The 25,571-nt window shown below is 52.7% G+C and overlaps 5 protein-coding genes across 5 annotated transcripts; 4 read left to right on the forward strand and 1 right to left on the reverse strand.

Moving 5' to 3' along the window:
* Nucleotides 1–315: 315 nt before the first annotated feature.
* Nucleotides 316–1,400, reverse strand: G6M90_00g034420 (uncharacterized protein; the record flags this gene model as incomplete). Its single annotated transcript, XM_014691354.1, has 2 exons — nucleotides 316–1,305; nucleotides 1,365–1,400. The coding sequence occupies 2 exons, from the start codon at nucleotides 1,398–1,400 to the stop codon at nucleotides 316–318; spliced, it is 1,026 nt and encodes a 341-aa protein (XP_014546840.1).
* Nucleotides 1,401–6,817: 5,417 nt separating this feature from the next.
* Nucleotides 6,818–13,346, forward strand: G6M90_00g034430 (uncharacterized protein; the record flags this gene model as incomplete). Its single annotated transcript, XM_014691355.1, has 4 exons — nucleotides 6,818–6,990; nucleotides 7,053–7,093; nucleotides 7,165–13,150; nucleotides 13,211–13,346. The coding sequence occupies 4 exons, from the start codon at nucleotides 6,818–6,820 to the stop codon at nucleotides 13,344–13,346; spliced, it is 6,336 nt and encodes a 2,111-aa protein (XP_014546841.1).
* Nucleotides 13,347–14,584: 1,238 nt separating this feature from the next.
* vtc2 (Vacuolar transporter chaperone 2) lies at nucleotides 14,585–17,046 on the forward strand (the record flags this gene model as incomplete). The annotated part of the gene is made up of 3 exons (XM_014691356.1): nucleotides 14,585–15,230; nucleotides 15,305–16,899; nucleotides 16,975–17,046. 3 exons carry the CDS (start codon nucleotides 14,585–14,587, stop codon nucleotides 17,044–17,046), a joined length of 2,313 nt encoding a protein of 770 aa, XP_014546842.1.
* Nucleotides 17,047–18,338: 1,292 nt separating this feature from the next.
* Nucleotides 18,339–21,205, forward strand: G6M90_00g034450 (uncharacterized protein; the record flags this gene model as incomplete). Its single annotated transcript, XM_014691357.1, has 4 exons — nucleotides 18,339–19,803; nucleotides 19,911–20,092; nucleotides 20,160–21,049; nucleotides 21,115–21,205. 4 exons carry the CDS (start codon nucleotides 18,339–18,341, stop codon nucleotides 21,203–21,205), a joined length of 2,628 nt encoding a protein of 875 aa, XP_014546843.1.
* Nucleotides 21,206–22,982: 1,777 nt separating this feature from the next.
* On the forward strand, nucleotides 22,983–25,140 carry G6M90_00g034460 (uncharacterized protein; the record flags this gene model as incomplete). Its single annotated transcript, XM_066130151.1, has 4 exons — nucleotides 22,983–23,030; nucleotides 23,248–23,373; nucleotides 23,438–24,007; nucleotides 24,064–25,140. 4 exons carry the CDS (start codon nucleotides 22,983–22,985, stop codon nucleotides 25,138–25,140), a joined length of 1,821 nt encoding a protein of 606 aa, XP_065986172.1.
* Nucleotides 25,141–25,571: the final 431 nt, after the last annotated feature.

A 25,571-nucleotide genomic window follows, 5' to 3' on the forward strand; every position in this document is an offset into this window, starting at 1 on the left:
CACAAGCAATACCGGCCTGTCTATGTACTCGGGTAGGTGCCGCAATCATGTCAGTATACTAAATCAATCACGGCATTCAAGTCACGGTGGGGCATGGGCCAATAATGATAGACAGTTCAAGGTTTCATATTCAGTCGCTCCGGGCACTTCCAGCGCGGTATAGCATAAACTGAAGGGTTTATACTTGAAAATACCAAGTAATCCTGTTGTACACTCACGCCACCCACCATCATGGTATCGACCGCTCATCATCGACCGCCAATTAATCATCGACTAACCTTCTTTATCGTGGGTATCATATTCATACTCGCGTATTCATCCATGTCGTCTTCTCTGGACAGGGCTACTGTCCATAAAACTACTCTCATCCTGACTCAGGATATTGCTCAAGTCCAAACTCTCCCTCCCCGAGACCCTTCTCCCCCGTAATGTCGGGCTCTGAGGCGGTGCCATCTGTGCCGTTCTGGGCACGAATCCAATATCCTCATCCTCTTGCTCTTCATCACGCTCTTCGTCGTCGCTGCTGCTTAATTCAGCCTCGGAATCCGTGTGTTCGTACAGACCGCTCTCAGCTTCGGGGATGTCATCGTCCAGATTTGCCTCCATGCCATCATGCGCAAAGTCATCTTCGTCGAGCATGTGACCCTGGTGCTCTTCCTCGAGCTCTTCTACTCCGCCGTACATGTCATCGCCGTCGGGGTCCCCGCGGACAAGAGCTTCACGAAATGCGTCGTCGGTCATACGCATACGTGCTGCCATTAGGTCGTTTTGGCGTTCTTCGCGCAGAGCTTCATCGTCTAGTTCTTCTGGGTCTTCTGCTTCGAGTCCCTCTTCATCTCCGTCATCGTCTTCATCGTTGTCTCCCATGCCAAAGTGGTCATCGGCATCGGGAATCTCATCGTCGAGATCATGTGCGCCGTCTAGTTGTACATCATCCATCATGCCTTCTTCCGGCATGCCGCCTCCTTCCGCTTCGGCAAGTTCCTGAGCTAACTGTTCTCGACGCATGGCTTCCTGGTGCTCTTCTTGTTCACGCTTTTCCTCGCGCATCTGGTGTAGGGTCTTGGCTACACCAGGTGGCCGTAGCCAACCGCTTCCAAAGTTTTGTACCTGCATTCGGCGTCGATGCATAAATTGCTCGTCGGCGGCGAGACGCGCGAGTGCTGTTCGTTCTATAATGTGGCCTCTTGACCTTGATTGGCCAGAACCATGGTTATGGGTTGGTGAGTCTCCATGGTGCGTATCGTGCAGTCCCTGCGGTTGCGCGGTCCCTCCTCTGGACGACGTGTACCACAGCGAATGTGACTGGGAGGTGATTGTCAGCCAAGTCAAATAACATCGGATAATGCAGGCGCCAATCTTACATCTCGCGGGGTAAAGTCGGGGAGAGTCGTCAGCATTTCTCACGGCAAGCACCGATAAGCACACCGCGCCGTAGTATGGTTGAGCTTAATCGTCCTTTGAATGTTTGCGGACATTGAAGGTTGAAGGTGGTCGTAAACAACATGGTTCCTGGCCCAAAGGACCCACAGCTGCCGCGCGTGGCGCGCTTAAACAGCCGCCAGTATTGGGCTTCCCAATGTACAATGCTAGGTATGTATGCGTATGTATGTATCGATATGGTAGAGCAAGATGCATCGCATGATGGACATATGTTACAGACGGAGTAGCCAATCATTTAGCCATTTTGACTCTTGACTGGCACAGACAACGCAACGTCACCCCCGTACCGTCCAGAAAGCATGTACATTTGTATTGACAAGGTCACAGGCAAGTTGCACGTCATGCCTCCCCGGAAAGGCTACCCTACAGTTGTGCAGACGGGAATTTCACAAAATCTGCAGTCCGGAGCCGGTATTCCAAGCCCGGTCATCCTGGATAGAAGAGGACCGTTAAAGGCCATTACGTGATGCTCTAGGTATGTATGCATGACCATGAGGGCAGCCGACCACGTTAGCGATTGGCGGTGCTTGGTCGCGTGTCTTCTGCGTATTAACAGACGTTTGCATGTTAACATGTTCCACGTTGCGTGATATTTTTACTGGTTTGCCGCAGCTGCACCCTCGACGTCGGGACGAAGAGATGATCGGGATTTTCCGGGATCCTTCGCCTCAGCTTCCATCCATGCCCTGTTGTGCCCGAACTGGACCAAACTGGACCTTCACCGCAGGGGATTGACAGGCAACCGGCCCAGGGTCCTGACAACCTCGCACCAGACAGTTCTGAAATTATGGACCGCGTGAAACACATGTTCCTCAGCATGCGCTGGCGGTCAGCAACTACTCCGTAATACTGGGCTCAGGGTTGAACTCATTTACAGCCACACTACGGAGTACGTAGTGGGCACCAATGTGCAATGTGACAGAATTCCGGCTGGAAATAGCATGTAGGGCGGGCGTGTGCCGTTCTCTCGGAGCCTGTCTCGTTTCTTGTCGAGGTACGCCAAACCCAGGTCGATAGGCTGATTATCAGTAGAGAGCGCCCGAGTGAATACCAATCGCCAACCATGGAAAGAAAAGGTTATGGCCACTGTCCATTCCGAAATCCCACCATTGATTGACTATTTGAGTTTGAGCTTCATCCTGCCGCGAACACAAACACCCTGAAGGACGGGGCTGGATTTTGTCAAACCATGGCATCCTGTGCCAGTCTTTCTGGTTCTGGCCTGTGCTACGGTTGCACCACAGCATGTGCGCGTTCCCTCCGTTGATCGACAAGCTTCAGAAAGGCTGTGACAGCAACGTCAGATTGGTCATTTTCATTTGCCACCAGAATCGCATGTCAATACCGTATTGTACCTAGATGGACGCCATTGAACTCTGCCAGGCTGATCACCGACTCTGACGGACTCCTAGAGGCAGGATAATGCGGCACTCGCCATCAGTCGATGTGAGTTGACAGCCCGGCAGCCTGCTCCACGTCGAGATAAGGGCGGAAGCGCCATGATTGGTTCACCTTGCTCGTTTTCTGTTGTCGATTCATTGACAACAGCTAGACCGAGGATGTGGGTTACAACAAGGAAACATGGCTGAAATATAACTGGTATATCCGAACCGGTTCCGATCGTTGGTGAAAGACTGCTGCGCATTGCTTTGTTGCAAGGAGGGCCATTTCATTCCTTTTGCCGCCAAGTGCGCAGAAACTCCGACGGCTGATGCTCGTGTCGGTGCTGATTTCCCTTGCCACAAAACATCATTCGCTACGTGTTCGAAGCAGAGCATCCTCCACCGGGAATAAATGGTCAGCCGCCCTTACGCCGCGCATAACAATGATGAAGGACAAAGAAAATAAAAGTTATGTCGTGTACGTATAACAAACGTCCGCAGTGGCACCGGCCAGTCCTCATGGTCGGCGAGGGCTAGACCATGCAATGTGTCTGCCTGTGAAGCAGAGATCTCGCGGGACAAACACACCTGCAGCCACGTTGAGACTGACCAGTAGGGCAACAAGCAGCGTCTCGTCTCCTTGGCCAACCACTGCAACGATGCAACGAGGCGGAAATATTGCTGCTCGAATGGCTGGCAGCAGCCCCGTCCCCCGCGTCGCGGTGACGACACTCATGCAGCATCCTTGTCTGAATAATTTAGAGTGACCGTGTCTTCTGGGACCAGCGCGACATCGGCGTCAGACGCTTTGAAATTCCAGGCCATGATTGGCGCAAGAGAGTTTTCTCCCCTAGTGAGATGCGGCACCCTTGACGTTGCCCTTCCAAGCCTTCCGAGGCAAACCATGACGGCTGGCTGCATCCTTGGAAGCACATGTGGGCCCTGATCCCGCATTCGGAGATTCTGGCACCAGATTTCTGTTACAAAAATGTAGTAGCAAACCGCTTCATGATTACCACCGATGTGAGGGCAGAGATATACATCCGACGAATGTGGAAAGCCACATATACGGTTGCAAAGCAACACCACCATCCGCGGGTTTTTCTTGTGCACGGAAACCTTAGCTCTTGCTCCTGGTCTGGGCCCCTCCCTCGTAAATTATTGACTGGGCGGGGAGACAATGAGACCATTCTTTCTGCCCGTCTGCTGTTGCGGATGCCTGCCACTGCCACTGCCACTGCTCCGCATCTCTGGGACCGCACTGGCTTACCGAGCCCATTAACGCTGGTGACAAGCCGGGGTGCGGTTTTGTGAGGGTAATTTAGGGGTTTTTCGGGGGTAATAAAATAGTTTTTCGGGGGTAATGGAATAGTATTTTGGGGGTAATCAGATCTCGCTCGGCAGACGCAATAGGCAACGGCCCCAGAAACCATGCCCAGCACCATCTGAGTTTATTACGTACGGACCTGCAGCGTGTGGCTAGATCCTGGGACGGGATAGATCGGGATCCCGGCTGGACGTTTTCCCACCGGTCCCAGCTCCCCTGCCGTCGTGGTTGGAATGTGTACAGAAAATTATAGTTCTACTCAGTCCCTCCCATGCCACAAGACCGGCGGGTTGGGGGCTTGTCAAACACCAGTGTTAGTTCCAAGTCTGAATATGGTGGGCATAGGCGAACTGGCTGTGCTGGCAACGGTATGCGGCATCGGAGGCGTAAGAGGCGGCAGACGGAGAGAAGGCCAGCACGGAGGTCCCCTTCCTTCGCGTTTCGGCTCAACCAATCTGCGTGGAAGTATTAGTGAAACAGATCATTGTTCATTGAGGTGTTTTCTGACATGTGCTTCTTGGGTGGTGGAGAGTGGAGGGGTTGGTTGCTGCCCTGCTGGCCTCGTCGGCTCGGACGCCTCTCGGTCGGATTGTCGCCTTGTCCAGTTACTTGGGCGGACATGACAGGACCGCTCGCAGAGCGGGTAGGCCACGCTACTATTACACGAAGCACCGAGCTTGTGAGCTCTCCAGCAGCAAATTAATGCAACATTGGTGAATTTTGTGTGTAGGGCCACCACCCATGGCGTTGAGATGATCCCAGTAGACTCCACAAAGTCGCAGCTAATCAAGCCCCCGGTAACCCAAATAGCCGCTGGTGGGGGAGCGTCCATTTTCTTCGTCTTAGTAGAGTTGCCCACCACCAAGGGTTATCGTTTCTGCAGCACGGAGTAACGTGCTGGGATTTTGGCCCTGGCTTGGCGTCTGGTTGACTCGACTGACTTTTTGGCTATTGTGGATTATGTTTGAAAGATGATGAGCGTGAGCGGGCGAGGCCGGAGAACGACTCCATGGCACAATAAAAGCATGGCTCTTTCCCCCCTCCCCCAGACATCCTACTGAGCTTTCTCTCTTTTTGAAGTCTTGCTCTATCTCCGCATTTGACTTGTAGCGAGCTGCGTTGAAACCCTTCATTGATCTATCAACCCGAAAAAAATATTCCCATCCCCCTGGTAAGTTGATTGAGTCAATCCCCCTCTTCTCTTCCTTTTCCTTTCGTTTTGTGATGTTCTGTTGCGCCGTCGAATCGACCAAGTGGGGGATATCGACTGTCGCGGGAGTGAAATTCAGGCAGCAGGGAGCTTCGACCTCGAACGTTGTTGGCCTATTCTGGTCATGCCGTAGTCTCTGGAAACATTTCAGTGACTGCCGATCTGGTTCAACGAGACGAAGCAAATGTGGTGGCCATCAATGGCAGACGACAACTTCGCGACATCCTCAATAATAAGCCCAGAGGCAATTTGATCGGCAGCCAAAAAAAAAAAAAGGTGACGAAACACGGAGTGAAGCAGGCATACCAAAAGACATCAGCAGCTTGGCGATGTCGGCAAAATATGTGGTCTTCATGGGACGAAGACACATGCGCAAGGACAAGGGACAAGCGACCTGGACTTGGGCGGGCTGGCGCAGGGTCTCAATCAGCGGACTGTTATTGGCTGCACGCTGCACGCTGACATCTGCATCGCTCCTGCTGTTGCATCATGCAAACGAATGCCGCTCGTCACCACGGATCAAGGCTGCAGCCTGGTAATATTGAGAAGAGCTGAAAGCAGAGCTCGGAAGAGGAACCCGAAATATTCCCATTCTGATCCTACAGGCCTTGCTAGGAGGTTGAATCAATGGCAGTTTCGACTCGATGATGCGTCGTTGCTGGGCTTCGCTGCAACGCATGCCAAAAGCCAATGCAACCAGATTGGAAACCCTCACGAGCTGGCACGGTTGGTTTTGCGACGGCTACGGGCTGCAAGGATCACCAAGCGCAACTGGCTCTTCTCTGCAGATGGACTTGGAGGGCTTGGAGGGGCTCGTGGGGCGATGACCCGGCTCCGGATCTCTCCCGGCTAAAGCCAAAAAAAAAGAAAGGAAAAAAAAAAAACAAAGGGCCAAACCTCGTGGAAGTCAGATGTCAGCAAGCAGCTCAGTGGCCGCAAGCTGGTGCACCAATGCAGGTGCGAATGGATCCACGACGCCACTTTGTCTCCACCAAGCACATCAATTACCAGGTATCTGGGCTAGTACTAGTCGTTTGCTAAGCGGCATCGGACGCCTTACACTTGAGCACATGCAGGTTCTTGGATGATGGCCCAGCGGCCTGTCTGCCATCAATCCGCCGTTCCTACTGTCCAAGTGCTTCGGGCAGATCCCGTTGCGGCTGGTCTTACATCATTTTGTTGCACAGCTGTGAATTGTCTTTATTTGACGATTTTCCCTTCATTTCTTCCTTCTCTGCGTATCGAGCACTCATACCATTCGCTCCAACTTTTACTAACCGCCCTCCCTCCTTAGATAGATCTGTTCCAGAGCAGCCCTCGGCGCTGCTCTCACCCCTTCGACAAACCTAGCCATAGCAGTCCTCTATAGGCACGAAGCCTTAGCGGATCCTGCCCTGCAAAATCAAACTGCCAACACTCTCAGCCCAAGACTTCAACTTGTAAGCCTTGCCTAGCATGGGCCTGCTTCCTGAATTCGACGATCGACACATCGAAGCTGAACAGCAGGAATACCACCCATATGAGTATCAAACTGACAACAATGACTCATGGGCTGGTGCCTTGCCGGTGAAGCAGGGTCTGTACGACCCGGCTTATGAACGAGATGCGTGTGGTGTCGGCTTTGCTTGGTGAGTTGTAACAACAATCAGCCTCCCGTGAAGAATGTGGAACAGCTAACAGAGGAGTACAGTCACATCAAGGGCAAGCCCAGCCACAAGATTGTCAGCGATGGTAAGTAGCTCGCGGATGGCTGCCTTCCATCCCCGCTGGAAACATTTGCTCATGAGCTAACGCGTGGACAGCTCGCAATTTGCTGTGCAACATGACCCATCGTGGAGCCGTGGGATCTGACGCACGAGACGGCGACGGAGCTGGTGTCATGACATCTATCCCTCATCGGTTTTTCATCAAAAACTTTGAAAAGGAGCAGGACATTAAGTTGCCCCCTCCTGGCCAATACGCTGTAGGAAACTTGTTTTTCAAGCCCGACGAGGAGACTCTTGAAGAGTCTCAGAGGCAGCTGGAAGATGTTGCCGAGTCGTTGGGCCTTCGGGTCCTGGGATGGCGAAGGCCTCCCGTCGACTCGACACTGCTCGGCCCCGCGGCGAAGTCTCGTGAGCCCATCATTGCTCAACCCTTTGTCGTCCTTGCCTCTGCCTATGGCTCTGGTGTCGCTCCGGAGATGACTGATCCGCAAAAGTTTGACGAGAGATTGTTCGAGCGACAGCTCTATGTTCTCCGAAAACGTGCCACTCATACTATCGGTCTCAAGAATTGGTTCTACCTCTGCTCCTTGTCCAACAAGAATATTGTCTACAAGGGTCAACTCTCTCCTGTCCAGGTGTACTCGTACTACCATGATCTGGTCAATGCCGATTACGAAGCTCACTTTGCTCTGGTTCACTCTCGATTCTCCACAAACACCTTCCCTTCATGGGACAGGGCGCAGCCTCTTCGATGGGCCGCCCACAATGGTGAAATCAATACCCTGCGAGGCAACAAGAACTGGATGCGCGCCCGGGAGGGCGTAATGAACTCTGATATCTTCAAGGAGGAGTTGGAGCAGATGTATCCAATTGTCGAGGACGGTGGCTCTGACTCTGCCGCCTTTGATAACGTCCTCGAGCTTTTGACCATCAATGGCGTGCTCTCCCTCCCCGAAGCTGTCATGCTCATGGTTCCCGAGGCCTGGCAGGGCAATGACCAGATGGACCCCAAGAAGGCCGCTTTCTACGAATGGGCAGCTTGCCAGATGGAGCCTTGGGATGGCCCTGCTTTGTTCACATTTGCCGATGGCCGGTACTGCGGCGCCAATTTGGACAGGAATGGCCTCCGCCCTTGCAGATTCTACGTCATGGATGATGATCGCATTATCTGCGCCTCCGAAGTCGGTACTATTCCCGTTGAGCCTGAGAGTGTTATCCAAAAGGGTAGATTGCAACCCGGAAGAATGCTGCTGGTAGATACTAAAGCCGGTCGCATCATAGACGACAAAGAACTCAAAGCTGCTGTTGCCAACCGCCACGACTTTCGCTCATGGCTTAGCAAGGAGCTTCTTACCATGCCCAAGCTTCTGGAGAAACTCGAGTCTGCTATTGACCTCGCTGCTAAGCCCAATGCTATACCCCTACAAGAGGACCCTCTTTTGCTTTCTTTTGGATATACTCATGAGCAGGTCAGTTTGCTGCTTGCTCCCATGGCTGCTGATGAAAAGGAAGCACTGGGATCCATGGGCAATGATGCTCCTCTAGCTTGCTTAACCCCAGCACCTCGACTGCTGTATGACTACTTCCGTCAGCTCTTTGCCCAAGTCACCAACCCTCCGATTGACCCTATTCGAGAGTCTATTGTCATGTCTTTGGAGTGCTATGTTGGCCCCCAAGGCAACCTTTTGGAGATGGATCCCTCTCAATGTGGCCGCCTTTTACTGCCGAGCCCCATTCTCTCCATCCCCGAGTTCAACGCCATCAAGAACATGTCCACCGTCCAACCTGAATGGACTGTCAAGACTATTGACTTGACTTTCCCCAAGTCCCAAGGAGTTCAGGGCTATATCAAACATCTGGATGAAATTTGCAACGAGGCCACTGCTGCCATCGAGGCTCGTGACAGAATCATTGTACTTTCCGACCGCAAGACCTCAGCTGACCGGGTTGCCGTCTCTGCTGCTCTAGCATCGGCCATGGTGCACCATCATCTTGTCAGCAACAAGTGGCGTTCCATGGCCGCTCTAGTAGTTGAAACTGCTGAGGCTCGTGAGGTCCACCACATGTGTGTCCTGCTTGGCTATGGCGCTGACGCTATCAACCCATATCTTGCCATGGAGTGTGTACTCAAGCTGAACCGGGAGGGATTGATCAAAAAGAAGCTTTCGGATGAGGCCCTTATCCGCAACTATATCCACTCTTGCGATGGAGGCATCTTGAAAGTCATGAGCAAGATGGGCATCTCCACACTTGCCTCTTACAAGGGTGCTCAGATCTTTGAGGCTCTCGGTCTCGATGAGACCGTTGTCGAACGCTGCTTCAAGGGTACAGCTTCTCGTATCCAGGGCTTGACGTTTGAACTCATCGCTGAGGATGCCTTCCGTTTCCATGAGCGCGGTTTCCCGTCCCGGTACACTGTTGATATCAAGGCCCTTCCAGAGTCCGGAGAGTACCACTGGCGTGATGGTGGTGAACCTCACATCAACAGCCCTGCCGCCATTGCTAATATCCAAGACGCTGTTCGAAACAAGAACGATAAGTCATACGAGGCTTATTCTAAAGCCGAGTATGAGCAAATCAAGAACTGCACTCTCCGAGGCCTTTTGGACTTCAACTTTGAGGATGCTACCCCTGTGCCTATCGATCAGGTGGAACCATGGACTGAAATTGTCAGACGATTCTGCACTGGCGCTATGTCTTACGGCTCTATTTCCATGGAGTCTCACTCCACCCTGGCTGTCGCGATGAACAGACTCGGCGGCAAGTCTAATACTGGTGAAGGTGGCGAGGACCCCGAGCGATCGGAGCGCATGCCAAATGGTGACACTATGCGGTCTGCCATTAAGCAGGTTGCCTCCGGCCGTTTTGGTGTCACTTCTGCCTATCTTGCCGACTCTGATGAGCTTCAGATTAAGATGGCACAGGGTGCCAAGCCCGGCGAGGGCGGCGAGCTTCCTGGCCACAAGGTCTCCAAGTCTATTGCTCGCACCCGTCACTCTACTCCTGGTGTCGGCCTCATTTCTCCTCCTCCTCACCATGATATTTACTCTATTGAGGACCTTAAGCAGCTCATCTACGATTTGAAGTGCTCTAGCCCCCGATCACGAGTCTCCGTCAAGCTCGTCTCCGAAGTCGGTGTAGGTATCGTGGCCTCTGGTGTGGCCAAGGCCAAGGCTGACCACATCCTCATTTCTGGACACGATGGTGGTACTGGTGCTTCTCGATGGACTGGTATCAAGTATGCTGGTCTCCCTTGGGAGTTGGGTCTGGCCGAAACCCATCAGACCTTGGTTTTGAACGACCTTCGTGGCCGAGTTGTTGTCCAGACTGATGGCCAGCTAAGGACTGGACGTGACGTTGCCATTGCATGTTTGCTCGGTGCTGAGGAATGGGGCTTTGCCACTGCGCCTCTCATTGCAATGGGCTGCATCTTCATGCGCAAGTGCCATTTAAACACCTGCCCTGTTGGTATCGCCACCCAAGACCCTGAACTGCGAAAGAAGTTCCAGGGAACGCCTGAGCATGTCATCAACTTCTTCTACTATATTGCCAATGAGCTTCGAGCCATCATGGCTCAGCTGGGTTTTCGTACCATTAATGAAATGGTTGGCCATGTCGAACACCTCAAGATGCGTGATGATCTTCGCACGCACAAGACTGCCAATATTGACTTATCGTTGCTCCTGACACCTGCTCATAAACTTCGACCTGGTGTCGCCACTTTCAATGTCCGAAAGCAAGATCACAAGCTTTATGTTCGCCTTGACAACAAGCTCATCTCAGAAGCTGAGTTGACTCTCGACAAGGGTCTCCCATCCCGAATCGAATGTGACATTGTCAACACTGACCGAGCGATGGGTACGTCGTTGTCGTATCAGATTTCCAAGAGATATGGCGAGGCTGGCTTGCCTATGGACACTGTTCACGTCAACATCAAGGGCTCTGCAGGTCAGTCTTTCGGCGCCTTCCTCGCACCTGGCGTCACACTGGAACTCGAGGGTGATGCCAATGACTATGTCGGGAAGGGTCTTTCTGGTGGTCGCTTGATCGTCTACCCTCCTCGTAATGCCGTTTTCAAGGCCGAAGAAAATATTCTTGTTGGCAACGTCTGTCTCTACGGTGCCACCGCTGGAACTTGCTTTTTCCGCGGTATTGCTGCCGAGCGATTCGCTGTCCGCAACTCTGGTGCTACGGCAGTTGTTGAAGGTGTTGGTGACCATGGTTGTGAGTACATGACTGGTGGTCGTGTTATCATTCTGGGACGTACTGGACGCAACTTTGCTGCTGGTATGTCTGGTGGTATTGCCTATGTGCTCGATATCCACAGCGACTTCCGATCCAAGCTCAACACGGAAATGGTTGAGGCTGAACCGATCACGGACCCTTCTGAAATTGCCTTTGTCCGTGGCCTCATCGAGGATCACCACCACTACACTGGATCCGAGCTTGCTGCCCGTATCTTGGTTGACTTCAACCGTGCCCTCCCTCGCTTTGTCAAGGTCCTTCCTGTTGACTACAAGCGAGTCCTGGAGGAGGAGGCTGCCAAAGCTGCTGAGGCTAAGCGTGCTGAGTACAACCTCCCTGTTGTTTCTGGAGTGAAACACAAGAAGGAAGAGAAGGCTGCTAAGTTGCAGGATTTGGAGGAGGCTATTGGTGATGCCAAGGCCGAAAAGAAGAGGGCTTTGGTGCTTGACAAGACTAAGGGGTTCATGAAGTATGCTCGCCGCTCTGAGAAGTACCGCGCTGCTTCGACCCGGACTAAGGACTGGGCTGAACTCAGCTCTCGTCTTGACGAGGATGAGCTCAAGTATCAGTCAGCCCGTTGCATGGACTGTGGCGTTCCGTTTTGCCAGTCTGAGACGGGATGCCCCATCTCCAATATCATTCCCAAGTGGAATGAATTGGTCTTCTCAAACCAGTGGAAGGATGCTCTTAACCGCCTTCTCATGACCAACAACTTCCCCGAGTTCACTGGACGTGTGTGCCCTGCTCCTTGCGAGGGAGCCTGTGTCTTGGGCATCAATGAAGATCCCGTCGGTATCAAATCTATCGAATGCGCCATCATTGACCGTGGTTTCGAGATGGGCTGGATGATTCCCCACCCCCCTGAGATCCGCACCGGCAAAAACATTGCCATTATCGGTTCTGGTCCCGCTGGTCTTGCTGCGGCCGACCAGCTCAACCGTGCTGGTCACAGCGTCACCGTCTACGAGCGTGCCGACCGTCTTGGTGGCCTCTTGATGTATGGTATCCCCAACATGAAGCTTGACAAGCGCATCGTCAAGCGCCGAACCGACTTTATGGCCGCGGAGGGCGTAAACTTCAAGACAGGCGTTGCCGTCGGTGAGGAGGGTCAGCCGTCACTATCTGACCTTCGTGCCAGTAATGACGCCGTAATCATTGCTACTGGTGCCACGGTTGCCCGTGATCTGCCTATTAAGGGCCGTGAGCTAGGCGGCATCCATTACGCCATGGAGTTCCTGCACAAGAACACCAAGTCTCTCCTAGACTCGGAACTCGTCGATAATGCGTACATTTCTGCTAAAGACAAGCATGTTGTCGTTATTGGTGGTGGTGACACTGGTAACGACTGTATTGGTACATCGGTTCGTCACGGTGCAAAGTCGGTCACCAACTTCGAGCTGCTGCCTCAGCCTCCTCCCGAGCGAGCTAGCGACAACCCTTGGCCCCAATGGCCCCGCATCTATCGCGTTGACTATGGCCATACTGAGGTTCGCCAGCACACTGGCAAGGACCCCCGAGAATACTGCATCATGTCCGAGGAGTTTGTCGATGATGGCAGCGGCAAGGTCAAGGGTATCAACACCATTCGTGTGGAGTGGACCAAGTCTCCTAGTGGCGGTTGGGACATGAAGAAGGTCGAGGGGTCTCAGCAATTTTTCCCTGCTGACCTCGTCCTCTTGGCCATGGGTTTCTTGGGACCCGAGGCCCGTGTTCTTGGAGACGAGATTGAAAAGGACGCTCGCAAGAATGTCAAGACACCTGCCGGCAAGTACTGCACCAATGTAGAGGGTGTCTTTGCTGCCGGCGATGCCCGTCGTGGACAGTCTCTCATTGTTTGGTAAGTCTTGTGTTCTTTTCCAGAATGGCTTGTATTAATTTGCTAATATTTATTGCGTAGGGGTATCAATGAAGGCCGCATGGCCGCTCGCGAGGTTGATTTGTACCTTGAAAAGAACACTAATCTTCCCGTTACTGGTGGTATCGTGAAGCGCACCGCCCAGGAGATTCTGGGCCGTGTCGCCGAAGTCAACTAAAGATTGAAATGAAACTATTTCATTTTAGTGGAGTTTTGGGGCACATTTTCTTCTCCAAAATGATGATTTATGGTTATGTTTTGCTTGTTACTGTGTATGATGGCATTGATACCACAAGACGCAGGTGACCTCGGGGTATGAGAAGAAATGATGTTTTACATTGATGATGGAGCACGTATATATGAGTACATGGCGGTTTTACGTCTGGAATAAATATAGCCTGTTGAATCAACCGTCATCCTAACACCTATGCGATGTTGTAGTTTTGTACGCCAAGGGTTGCCATGTGCAGCAATCCTAGCCTGTGGCAAGATGAGTGCGATCATCACTAGCCACGACGGATATGATTGTATCGGCATGAATATGTGCAGAGTGGGAGAATTTCTCCCCTTCCCAATCATTGCACCTGCATGTGCCGATGCGCTCATGTACCCACGTCATGCGGGAGGACTAGCATGCCGAGTTTCTGATGCGTATGTATTTCTCACATGTGACATGCAGCATTCCGATTCAATGGAAAGAATTGTGGTCAAACACACATCTTGGCAACGGCCTGCTGCACGTGTGGCCGTTTTCAGCGGTTCTTACATTTCAACACTCGACTGTAATACGAACTGAAGTGGTGGCGGGACCGAACAGAAAAGAGCAACATGAAGAGGGCTGGCAGAGCTGGCAAAGCTATGACCAACTGACCCCAGGGAGCACGTGCCGTCGCCATGACGTTGATAGGGCAATTCAATGAACCAAGAGCTGTTCAGTGGTTCAATATCCCCGGCTAGTGTCCCCCGATGCTAGACTGAAAGAGTGTGGTGGGGGTCCCCGTCTGGTCGAATGTTTCCCTGCTTCCCAACCTCCAACAGAACCAAGTAGCATGGCAACGTTGATGGGCCACCCAGCTGTCTAGACTGTGACGATAGTTCGTCCCAGTATTACTCCGTAGACCGTTGGTAAATCTTGTCCGGTCGGGGCGGAGGTGAGGCTTACTGCTGAATTTTGCTCTTGCCAAAATTTTTTTAATCCTCGCGAGGCGTCACTCCCCGCCTCTCTCTGTCTGCAGTCTGTTGTTTCTGGCAGGTTGCTGCGTTTGACTTTGGGGCTGGTGTGACGGTAGCATCTATCTACTTAGACGGGACGACCTTAGCACACCCCATCAATTGCTCCTTGAAGACTCCTCGCCGTTAACCGCCCCTCCTCCCTTTCCCACTCTCCGAGACGATCAACACCGCGAGCACGACACGATGCGATTCGGCAAGACTCTGCGCGAGGCCGTCTACACACCGTGGAAGGACAAGTACATCGACTATGGCAAGCTCAAGACCTTGCTGCACGAGGACAAGTTCGATGACGATACTGTGCCGTGGACCGAGGAAGACGAGAACCGCTTTTGCGACGAGATCTTCAATGTCCAGCTTGAGAAGGTCGCTCGCTTCCAGCAGGAGCGTTTCGACGCCCTCAAGCAACGGGTCGATGCTGCCTTTGAGAAGCTCAAGGAACTGTCGCCGGCTGAAGGCGATAAGCCTGCCACGCGCACAGAGGAAGAGACGTCCGAATTGAAGGAGCTGGAGAAGGAGCTTGACAACATCACCAACGAAGTCAAGGAGCTCAAGAAGTACAGCAGCATCAATTACACTGGATTTTTGAAGATCGTCAAGAAGCATGACCGCAAGCGAGGGGACCGGTACAAGGTCCGCCCCATGATGCAGCTTAGTCTGTCGCAGCGGCCATTCAATTCGGAGCAGGGCTACTCGCCATTGCTAAACAAGCTGTCCATCATGTACTTTGCTATTCGACAGCAACTCGAAGGTGCTTCTGCGGAGCAGACTGTGCCGAATTTGGACACCCAGGGAGAGACGCATAATGGGGAGCGGTACACTGCTCACAAGTGTAGGTGGAACTATTGCCTTGGAGCTGGAGTCCTCTGTTTGTTCAACGTATGCTGACCAAAGCCACACTCACAGTCTGGGTCCATCCCGATAACCTACTCGAGGTCAAGACGTTGATTCTCCGCCGACTTCCCGCTCTTGTGTACAGCGACCAGACATCCAAGGAGGTTGATGGCAACGACTCGCCTGCCATTACGTCTCTCTATTTCGACAATAAAAAGTTTGAACTCTACTCCGAGAAAGTTGACCGTCAGTCAGAGACGTCTTCTCTTCGATTGCGTTGGTATGGTCAGCTGAATACCCGGCCCGAAATATTCGTAGAGCAGAAGGCCGCCGATGCCTCCGGTCTAAGTGAGGAGCACAAGTTCACCATCAAGGACAAATATGTCAAGCCGTTTATTGATGGAGAGTATGCCATGGAGAAGGCTGTGCAAAAAATGGAGCGCCAGGGCCAGCCCGAAGAGAAGATTGAAAGCTACAAGGCAACTGTGGCCAAGATACAGGACTTTGTCAAGCAGAAGCAGCTGTCTCCGGTCTTGAGAGCAAACTACTCCCGAACGGCCTTCCAGAAGCCTCTGGACGATCGCGTCCGCATCTCCATTGATACCAATCTCGCATTCATTCGAGAAGATACTCTCGACTCTGAACGTCCCTGCCGTGACCCGAAAGACTGGCATCGAGCCGATATCGACAACAGCAGCATGACGTATCCGTTCCGAAACATCAACCAGAGCGAGGTTTCCAAGTTTCCATTCGCCGTGCTGGACATCAAACTCAAGGAAGATAGCAATCGTAGGCGACCCGTGTGGATCGAGGATCTCATGGGCTCACATCTTGTTCACCCGTCACCGAGGTTCTCCAAGTTTGTTCATGGTGTTGCCTCGCTGTTCGAAGACCATGTGAACAACCTGCCTTTTTGGCTCAGTGATCTCGAGACGGACATTCGCAAGGATCCTCAGACGGCGTTCGAACAAGAGGAGCAGAGACGAGCCCAGAGGGCCGACGACGCAATTGCCGTGGGCAGCTTGATTGGCACAGTGCCCAGCTCGTACAGGGCTGCGCAGAGCTCGCCTGTGGGCAAGTCGTATTTGGCTGACAGAATGGCGGCAGACTCCAAGGCAGCCTTGTCCACTTCCCTTCGAAGGAAGAGTGGCATTGCCAACGGTGAAGAAGAAGGCGAATCCAGCAACTCCCCACAGCAGCTAGAAGAACAAAGACAGAGACGTGGAGGCTACGGTACCCTTTCATCTGTGCTGCCCGGTCTCTCGCTGTCCAAGTATGCCAAGGCGAAACGTGCCCAAAAGGCACGGCTTCCCGAGGGTGTTGTTGAGCCGAAGCAATGGATCAAAAACATGGGTGAGCTAAAGGTCGAACCCAAAGTGTGGCTGGCGAATGAGAGAACATTTCTCAAGTGGCAGAATATTGCCATTCTCCAGGGCAGTCTGGCCTTGGCACTTTACACCGCAGCTGGCGAAAGCTTGCTTGCAGAGATGATGGGCATTGTCTACGTGATCATTGCGGCGTTTGCAGGGCTCTGGGGCTACTACATACATCAGGCACGGAGAGAAATGATTATGGAGAGAAGCGGAAAGGACTTTGATAATATGCTTGGGCCAATGATAATTAGTATTGCGCTAATGGTGGCGCTTGTTGTGAATTTTGTGTTGCAGGTGAGTATTTCAGATGAAACGCAGATCATTTGGCGGCCGGAGGTGTTGTACAGCCGACTGACCATTGTTTTGCAGTACCAGAAGGCGTTTTCGAAATTGAACCGCGGTAACAATGGCACGGGCGTGATCTCGGAAGAGCTGAGGTGACGGAGTGGTGGACGCAATGCTCGCTATGGGGAGTCGAGTCGAAGCAAGGCCTGTGCTTTGAGAGCTGGTACCAGGCTGTGTAAGATGAAGCTTTTTGGACAGGCCTATATCTATGATTGAATGTGTCGCAAGTACTAGTAAGACGAAGGAGGATTCGTTGAAAGCATGGTTGTTGGGACGAAGCATTTTGTATAGTTTGGATAAGTCAATTAAACAGCTGGACCATGGAGTCTTGAAACGTCAACACCTGGGGCCAAACGAATGCGAACGACACGACGACAATCCAGCTCGGTCATGCGACAGTGAAACGTGCTTGAGCGGACGGATGTTTCTCCAGTGCAAGTGCAGTCCTTGAAGTCGGAGTACGGGATATTGACGGAGGAGCCAGTTAGATCCGCATAAAAGGGCTTTCTTGGTAAACAAGTGCTCGTTGAGCTGAAAATTCGAAGACAAATTCGAACGGGTTTGTTGGTGCACGCATCTGCATTGCGTAAAGAAGCATGTTGACGTGGTCCCTCATTTGGCCAACGGCAACCCATCCTTTGCGGGAGGCATGTTGTTGGCGATTGGTCGTGGGCGAGAGCTGCAGCGCCGCCCCCCGTCAGCGTTCCATGTCTTGCCCAACCTCGTGCTGTGTGCTCTCATCCAAGTCTGGTTCATGTACTCCGTACCAGACGGATCCATGATCCAACCAGCCTCCTCGTATGCTTGCCCGGATCCTCAAAACGACACATGCCGATTCTTCGCCCTCCCTGCATCAAGAGTTGGCTGCCGACTTCTGGGGCGTTCTGATTGTCTTTTCGTCTTCTCTCTTTCCTATTCAACAATATTCTGGTCATTGTTTGTTGCGGGCCGAAAAGCTTACCGCCATTGTTCTTGGACCATGAGCATAATAGGGTAATGCGGCTATCCGACGCCTGGCTCATTACCCGTTCGTTCTTTTCTTATTCTTTTTTTGTGACACGACCGAGCGAAGCGCTGACTGGGGTTGTTATTCATGCGAGCATGACATTGGGTATATTTGAGAGATTAGGTGGCGCTGCCTTCTGGTCGCCATAAGACGCCGACACTCTTGCATCAAGCAATTGGCACACGCCTGCGAGTCTACGAGCGATTTGGCTTGGCACTTCATTTATTTCAATATCTTTTTTCAAGGCAGACAAAGGTTGGCGACAGAGTGTGATATCGGGAACACAGCGGAGCCGTTCGGAGCCATTACGCGTTGTGCCCCATGAGTTGAGCGCGTGCGGGACAGTTTTGCCGGCGATCTCGTGTTCCTTTCCGATGCCAAGATGGATGATGAAAAGGCCACCACGAAAAAGAAGAAGGGATTCTTCAGCGGTATTCTGCGCACAAAAAGCCTGGCGTCGCGGGGGCTGAAGGCATTTCGGGGCCGGGGCGCTTCGGCCTCGGACGGCGATAAGCTGAAGCAGGATAGAGCGACGACGACGACGACGACGACGACGACGGCGACGAGACGGGCACCGCCTGACCAAGAGCCAGCAAAGGCAAGAAAGGCGCAGAGAAGAGAGTACGGTAACGGGGGTGAGACACCGCGCAGGGTCAATGGCGATGAGGCGCCGCGAAGGCCCAAGATTGATGCCGCACAGCGAAATGCAGGTGACGTGCCACGACGGGTCACAATCGACGACACATCCCGGAACGGAGGGGAACATACATCGCGGAAATTGAACGGGAACAGTAGCATACCGCGCAAGAACACTCGGGCGAGTAAACCTACGGCCGCGCCGTTGGCAGATGAACCAACGCCATCTTCGCGAAGACGGCCTCGACGACCGAAACCTGAGCCAGAAGGTGATGACGGACATGCTGATCCAAAGGACAGGCAGAGCAGCAAGACTTTTGGGGAGGGTAGAGTTGATACGCCTCCGCCGCCGACATTAACAGAATGGCCTCCGCCAGGACTGTCCAACGATGACGAATTACCACCTCAGCATGCTATGGAGCTTATTACCCGGGGTGCACCGCTACATAAAGGACACAGAAGGGACATCCCACATGCACCGGACAATTATTACGCTCTGTACTCGACAACTTCAAGTAGTCGATCCGACGACACAGATGCCATGAGCCTCCACGACTCCATGACACCACTCATGACGCTTCGTCTCCAAGGTCCAGGACGACCAGCCACGCCCTGGGAGTCCCTAGAGCAACCCAGCTGCGCATTCCTCTATGGTCAACGACCTGGAACTATAACCCTGAACCAATGGGTCTCTATGTCCTCTTCACTTCCGCCAACCATTGCCCTCCGAGACTCGGGTGTCCTCCCCCGCAACATGGGTCTATCTCACATCCTCGAGCGTCTAAAGGAGCTTCAGGCAGGACTGGAAGACGACGACGAAGGCCTACTTTATAGGATACTATACAAAAGAATCCTCCGTGACCCGGAACGCATTCTAAACCCCCACAAGACACTCGACAAACAAATCACGGATTTATTGCTCGTCCTGTCACGTCCCGACTGGATTGATTTCACGGAGCCCAAGAACCAGGTCGTTACGCGGTTCATATTCAACCCAGAGGAAATCAACCCGGACGTGTATCGCAAGTTTTTCCATCAGTTGCTCCTCAGTCTCGAGCTGGAGTTGAGAATTCATTCCAGAAGCCATGGGGAATGGGCGAGGGAGAGGCTGTTGGGCCAGATTCCGCCAACTATACGGTGGAATTTGGCGCTGGCGAGGAGATGGAGGGAACATGTGAGGGTGGATGGGTTTGGGTCAATGCCTGAGCAGAGTGAGTTTGTATCTTTGTTCCATGTCGCCTTTGGCCTTGTTTTCCTTTTTGCTTTCTCTGTTTTATGCTCCACAAGTTGTTACTGGTGTTAATGAGTTTTTTTTAAGCAAATCTGCGGTATAAATTAAAGAAGCGGCAGGTCAAGGTTCTCAAACGGTTTGCGCAGGCAATGAAGTGGCCGAATTTGGACCCTACCATGGAGAGTCTGAGAGTTCATGACGAAGAGTTTCGACTTGATTCGATTAGTTCGGATGCGTTTGCCTTCTTTAGCGGTCTTGTACTGCCAGGGGTGAGATATCTTGACGCCCCTTTTTCTTGACAACTGCATTCCAACCCATCAGCTGACACTACGACAGCCTACATTCCCATTTCTCATTATGAATACCCTCATTGACCTCGACCCCGACTCTGGCACCGACGAGCTTGCTCTCCTCTCTCATATCAACCCCCAATGCGGCTTTCAGTATTGTAATAGTCACACGTACTGGTCGGCAAGCTGCATTGTCGGCAAAGTCATCGCCCCGACGTGCTGTTGCGTGGCCGGCTGGGTCGGCCCAGGACGGCCAACCTTGGACCTCGGGCGGTCCCAGATCGCACGCATTCGCACGCGGCGGCCCAAACAAATGGATCGCCGCATAGGCCCCGAAGACGTGGAGAGCATGAAGGAGAGATCCGACCCTCTGGGCCCCGCGGCTCAGTCCTACCCGGTGGACGAATACACCCTCGTCGTCCCCGACGAAGACTCCTTCGCCGTCGACACGGTCCGCATCGAACTCCTGGGCTTCAAGCCCGTCGTGGCAATGGCAGAAGACACAATTGCCAACCCCGGCCCGCGGGTCTTTGATGCCACGGTGCAATTTGCCATTGACGGCATGTCGTGGCCGTTGAGACTCATGTACGACGTCTCGTTTGTAACCGCGTGGCCGTGCTCGCTGCCTCCGCACCCGCTGTTCTTTGACTACGTCTACCGCGTCGTCAAGGCGGACGAGGTGGTGCGTGTCCGGGACTGGGGAGGGCTGTATTACAAGGACCTGAGGAGTGGCTCGGCTAGTGCGCGGTCCAGCCCTGCGCCGCCGTTCTACAACATGGGATACGATGACGACTGCGACTTTATTGACGACGATGGGGACGACGAGAAGGTGCTTGTGGTGGAGGCATATGGCGTGGCGGACAATGAGGTACTGGCCAGAGCTTGGTGCTCACACTGGGGACTCAGTGCGGTGGTGGCTGATATACGAAAGACGTGGTGAGTTTTTTTTCCATTTCTGAGCTGCCGAGTGCCGGGGATAGAGTTGCTGACTTGGTGGATAGCATGGCTTGTGCAATTCGGGAAGCATATGCTGCTACTATCACAGTGGTTATTATGGTTGATTCGCGGTATGATGGGGATGCGGAGGCGTGAACCGGCAGGGAGGAGGCCCATGATTGAACGAATGATTGATGAAGCGTATCTGTAGTAATATTGCTAGCTTTGTGGATTGAATACACCTGATTTGAAGGTCACGCGGACAATTTTTATTTTTATTTTTATTTTTTTTCGGTTGAAGTATGGATTTGCCAGGGGTGTTTTTGGGCCTCGAGAAGTTCGAGGAGACCCCGACCCCCTCGTGCCGGTGGTACTCGGTCGGTCATAGCTTGTCTGGAGAGGTGTGGACCCGCGGGGAGTTCGGTGACGGAAGCCGCGCCATCAATCTCTCTGTCTCCAAAGCTGCCCCCCGCTCAGTCCTCACGTACGGAGTAAATTCCGGGACAATGGATAATCTCGCCACTGGGAATGCTGTCCAGTCGCAGGTATCTGCATGGCGGGAGAGGTCTGTGCTGGGGCGGCGACGGACTCTCAAATTCAATGGCGATCCCACTCCAAGACAAACTTAAGGGCAGTTGTTTTCAACAGCGGAGAGCCAGCAATCGGAGGATCGAGCAGGCGATGAAGACTTTCTACACAGACATCGACCTTTGACTTGGTTGCTTGGGTGCCAACCTACTTAAGTACCAAGCTCCATATGTACAAAACAATAGTACCTAGCTAGGCAGGTCCGGACTGTCCACTCGCAAAAGTTGGCACCACGAAAACATCTTCATTCATGTAGTCTCAGAGGATCGCTTAGAGTAGGCGGCTTCCCCGGCCCCAGAATTTTATGACCCGCTGGGCCGCTGGTGGTGGGGCGGCCTGCAGAAGGGCTGGGGGCTTTGTTCAGGGCTTTTCAGGGCTGCCCAGGACCGGATTGGCGGTGGTACATGTAGTTCGCCCAGCCATGATGGTTTCAATTCAACCAGATTGAGTGTTCTGGATGGTTTCGGGTCTGGTGGCTTCTGGAGCTCCATGTCGGGACTCCACTGGCCGGCAGCTACGATTGACTGCACAATCGTACTCCGTAGACTCAAACTACTCCGTAAGTAAGCTGTGATCTACACCACAAAATAGCTCTCTTTGGCGGGGAGTGGCTCCAGTGTCAGGGTTCAGTCTCTGGGTTTCTGCCCCAGTGCCGTCATTGTCCTCCACTCGACCATGAGAAAGAAGCAGCCAGAGTAATGCAGTTGACCCTTTAAATCTCGTCCATCTACCTAGGTAGGTTATCCGGCAGCAAAACCCAAGCTGCATTCGTCACACCTCTCTCCCCTCACCCTTTGCGTCCGAACCGTTCGAAGCATCTGAATCAAGTCTGTTCCGCCCCTCACTCTCACACCCTCCCCCGCCAACAACGTGGCGGTGGTCTTGCATTCTTCCGCACCCATTCGATACGCGAAATCATCCACAAAACTCTCAGTTTAGCAAGACGCAGCCAAGTTCTCTCTCGGTTCGGTGTGCGGAGTAGCTCGGCGAGGTCAGAAGGCTTCCGACGGGCGAGAAACAAGCAAGCACACACACAGAACGGGCTATTATTTGCACAGACGACGCACCTCCAATCCATCCGGAACGCCACCGATTGCCCCTCCCTCCCGCTTGTCACCCAGAAGCTGTTGAGCTTGAGCTTGCTTGATTGGGACAATCATGTACGCGTACAATAAACCCATCAAGGCCATGGAGTGAGTCTCGCCCTTCTTCCTGTTGCCGTCCCAATCTGCTTCACCTTCCTTCGACATCTCTTCATTGTTCGAGCTGCGTCTTGATCAATTGGTAATCTTCGCCGGCTATACGTTTCAAATCTGGACACTCCTGTGCTTTAGAAGCTTCCGCAATGGACAATTTAGCTACTCGAATGGTTAATACTGACGGATTGCCACCCGTGAGCAGGCCGCCCAGTGTCTCGGTAATCCCCCCCCAACCCCCCAAATCCCAAACCTGACAGCTTCTACGGAGCACTACTATGGATTGCTGTTTTCTGTAGCTTCAGTTTGCATTTGCGGATGTTGAGAAGAGCTCCATTATTGCATATCGGCGACCTGAAGAAGCTAGTCTCGAGAGCATCACGAATAGTTGACTAACATGAGTGGCTTACATAGGACTATTACATTGGAGTAGACGTTGGTACTGGCTCTGCCCGTGCTTGTATCATTGACGAAACTGGTGATATTAAAGCATTGGCTTCGGAAAACATCAAGCTGTGGCAGCCCGAAACGGGATACTATGTACGAGATCCTGCCTCCCCGCGTCCCCCAAGCTTGCATTTTCGCCACCACTAACAGCGTTCAGGAGCAATCTACCACAGATATTTGGCAGTGCATTTGCGAGTGCGTCCGGCGAGTCGTGATTGACTCGAATGTCGATCCAAGCCTCATTAAAGGCATTGGTTTCGACGCTACTTGCTCGCTTGCCGTCTTTTACGCCGACACGGATGAGCCCGTACCCGTCACTGGCCCAGAGTTCACCAACGATGGCCAGGACCGCAACGTTATTCTCTGGCTCGACCACCGACCCGTTGACGAGACTGAATTGATCAACAGCACCAAGCACAAGCTCCTCAAATATGTTGGTGGCAAGATGAGCATCGAGATGGAGATCCCCAAGATTCTTTGGCTCAAGAATAATATGCCTGCAGAACAGTTTGCCCGCTGCAAGTTTTACGATTTGGGCGACGCGCTTACCCACTTGGCCACTGGTAATGAGGCCCGTAGCTTCTGCAGCACAGTCTGCAAGCAGGGATATGTCCCTATCGGCGTTGACAATAGTGAGAAGGGCTGGCAGGAGGACTTTTTCGAGACCATTGGCCTCGAGGATTTGTCCAAGAACAACTTTGAGAGAATGGGAGGTGTTCATGGTGTGGTGAGTTGAATAACCCGCGGGCGTCTATGCCAATTCATCCTGACCAATATCCGCAGAATGGAACATATTTCAGCGCCGGTGAGTCTGTCGGCACATTGAGCCGCCAGGCCGCTTACCAGCTGGGTCTTCCCATGGGCATTGCTGTAGGAAGTGGCGTCATTGATGCCTACGCAGGTTGGATTGGTACCGTCGGCGCCAAGGTCGACCTCGGTGATGACGAACTCAATGCCAATGTGCCTCACAACGATCTTTCACAGGCCTTCACTCGCTTGGCTGCCGTAGCAGGTACCTCAACTTGCCATTTGGCCATGTCCAAAGACCCTGTCTTTGTTCCTGGCGTTTGGGGCCCATATCGAGATGTTTTGCTTCCTGGCTACTGGCTGGCTGAGGGTGGTCAGTCTGCCACCGGGGAGCTTCTGCGACACATGCTGGATATTCATCCGGCGTACAACGAGACTTGCGCGCTCGCCAAGGCCGAGGACAAGCACATTTACGATTTCTTGAACGCTCATCTGGAGTATATGGCCTCGAAGCACAATGCTCCTGGCATTCCTTATCTTGGGCGGCATCACTTCTTCTACGGTGATTTGTGGGGGAACCGGTCTCCAATCGCTGATCCCAACATGAAGGGATCAATGATCGGCCTTGACAGCGACAAGAGCACCGACAACATGGCTTTATGGTATTATGCCACCATGGAATTCATTGCCATGCAGACCCGTCAGATCATTGAGCAAATGAACACGGCCGGCCACGAAATCTCATCCATCTTCATGTCCGGTTCTCAGTGCCAGAATCCCGTGCTGATGAATCTGCTTGCCACAACCTGCGGCATGCCAGTCCTTATCCCACGATATGTTCATGCTGCCGTCGTCCACGGAGCAGCCATGCTAGGTGCCAAGGCAGCCAGCCACAACAAAGAGGATGGCTCCGAGCCAGAGACCCTCTGGGACATTATGGACCGCATGAGCAAGCGCGGCCGGTTGGTCGAGCCGGGTACTGATGCTGGTGAGAAGGCGCTTCTCAATGCTAAGTACGAAGTCTTCCTGGAGATGTGTCAATCACAGCAGCTGTACCGCAAGAAGATCGACAAGGCCGTTGAGAAATGGAGCGCCGAGTTTGGTGGCGACTAGACAATCGTGGATGAGCATACCATATCAAACAGAATGAATGAACAGGTAGATAAGGTAACATTAGGAGGTACTATACACGGGTTGGGTATCGAGTTTGGGATATTTTTCATGAAATGATTGCATATAGATATTCGTTTTATCATTTTCAAGGTCAAGTACGCCGTACATAGAGGTAATTTTTTCAGACGTATTTGATTGCCAATGGCATAGTGATGTATAATTCCGGAGTAAGTGTACTACAATTCGATAGAAAATGGAAGAAATTGAAGACATGGGGAAGAGTATGATGAATCAAGTTGTGAGTTGATGCCTTGTATCAAATTGCCAATGTTTCCGCCTCGTGCTGTGGATCCACAGCAACCAATGACTGGTTGCTAGACGTGGCCGTTGTCAGCGCTTATTGGTCCAAGCTGGCAGCTCCTAGAAAAACA

Source organism: Metarhizium brunneum, chromosome 2 (assembly GCF_013426205.1).
Source record: "Metarhizium brunneum chromosome 2, complete sequence".
Taxonomy (NCBI): Eukaryota; Fungi; Ascomycota; class Sordariomycetes; order Hypocreales; family Clavicipitaceae; genus Metarhizium; species Metarhizium brunneum.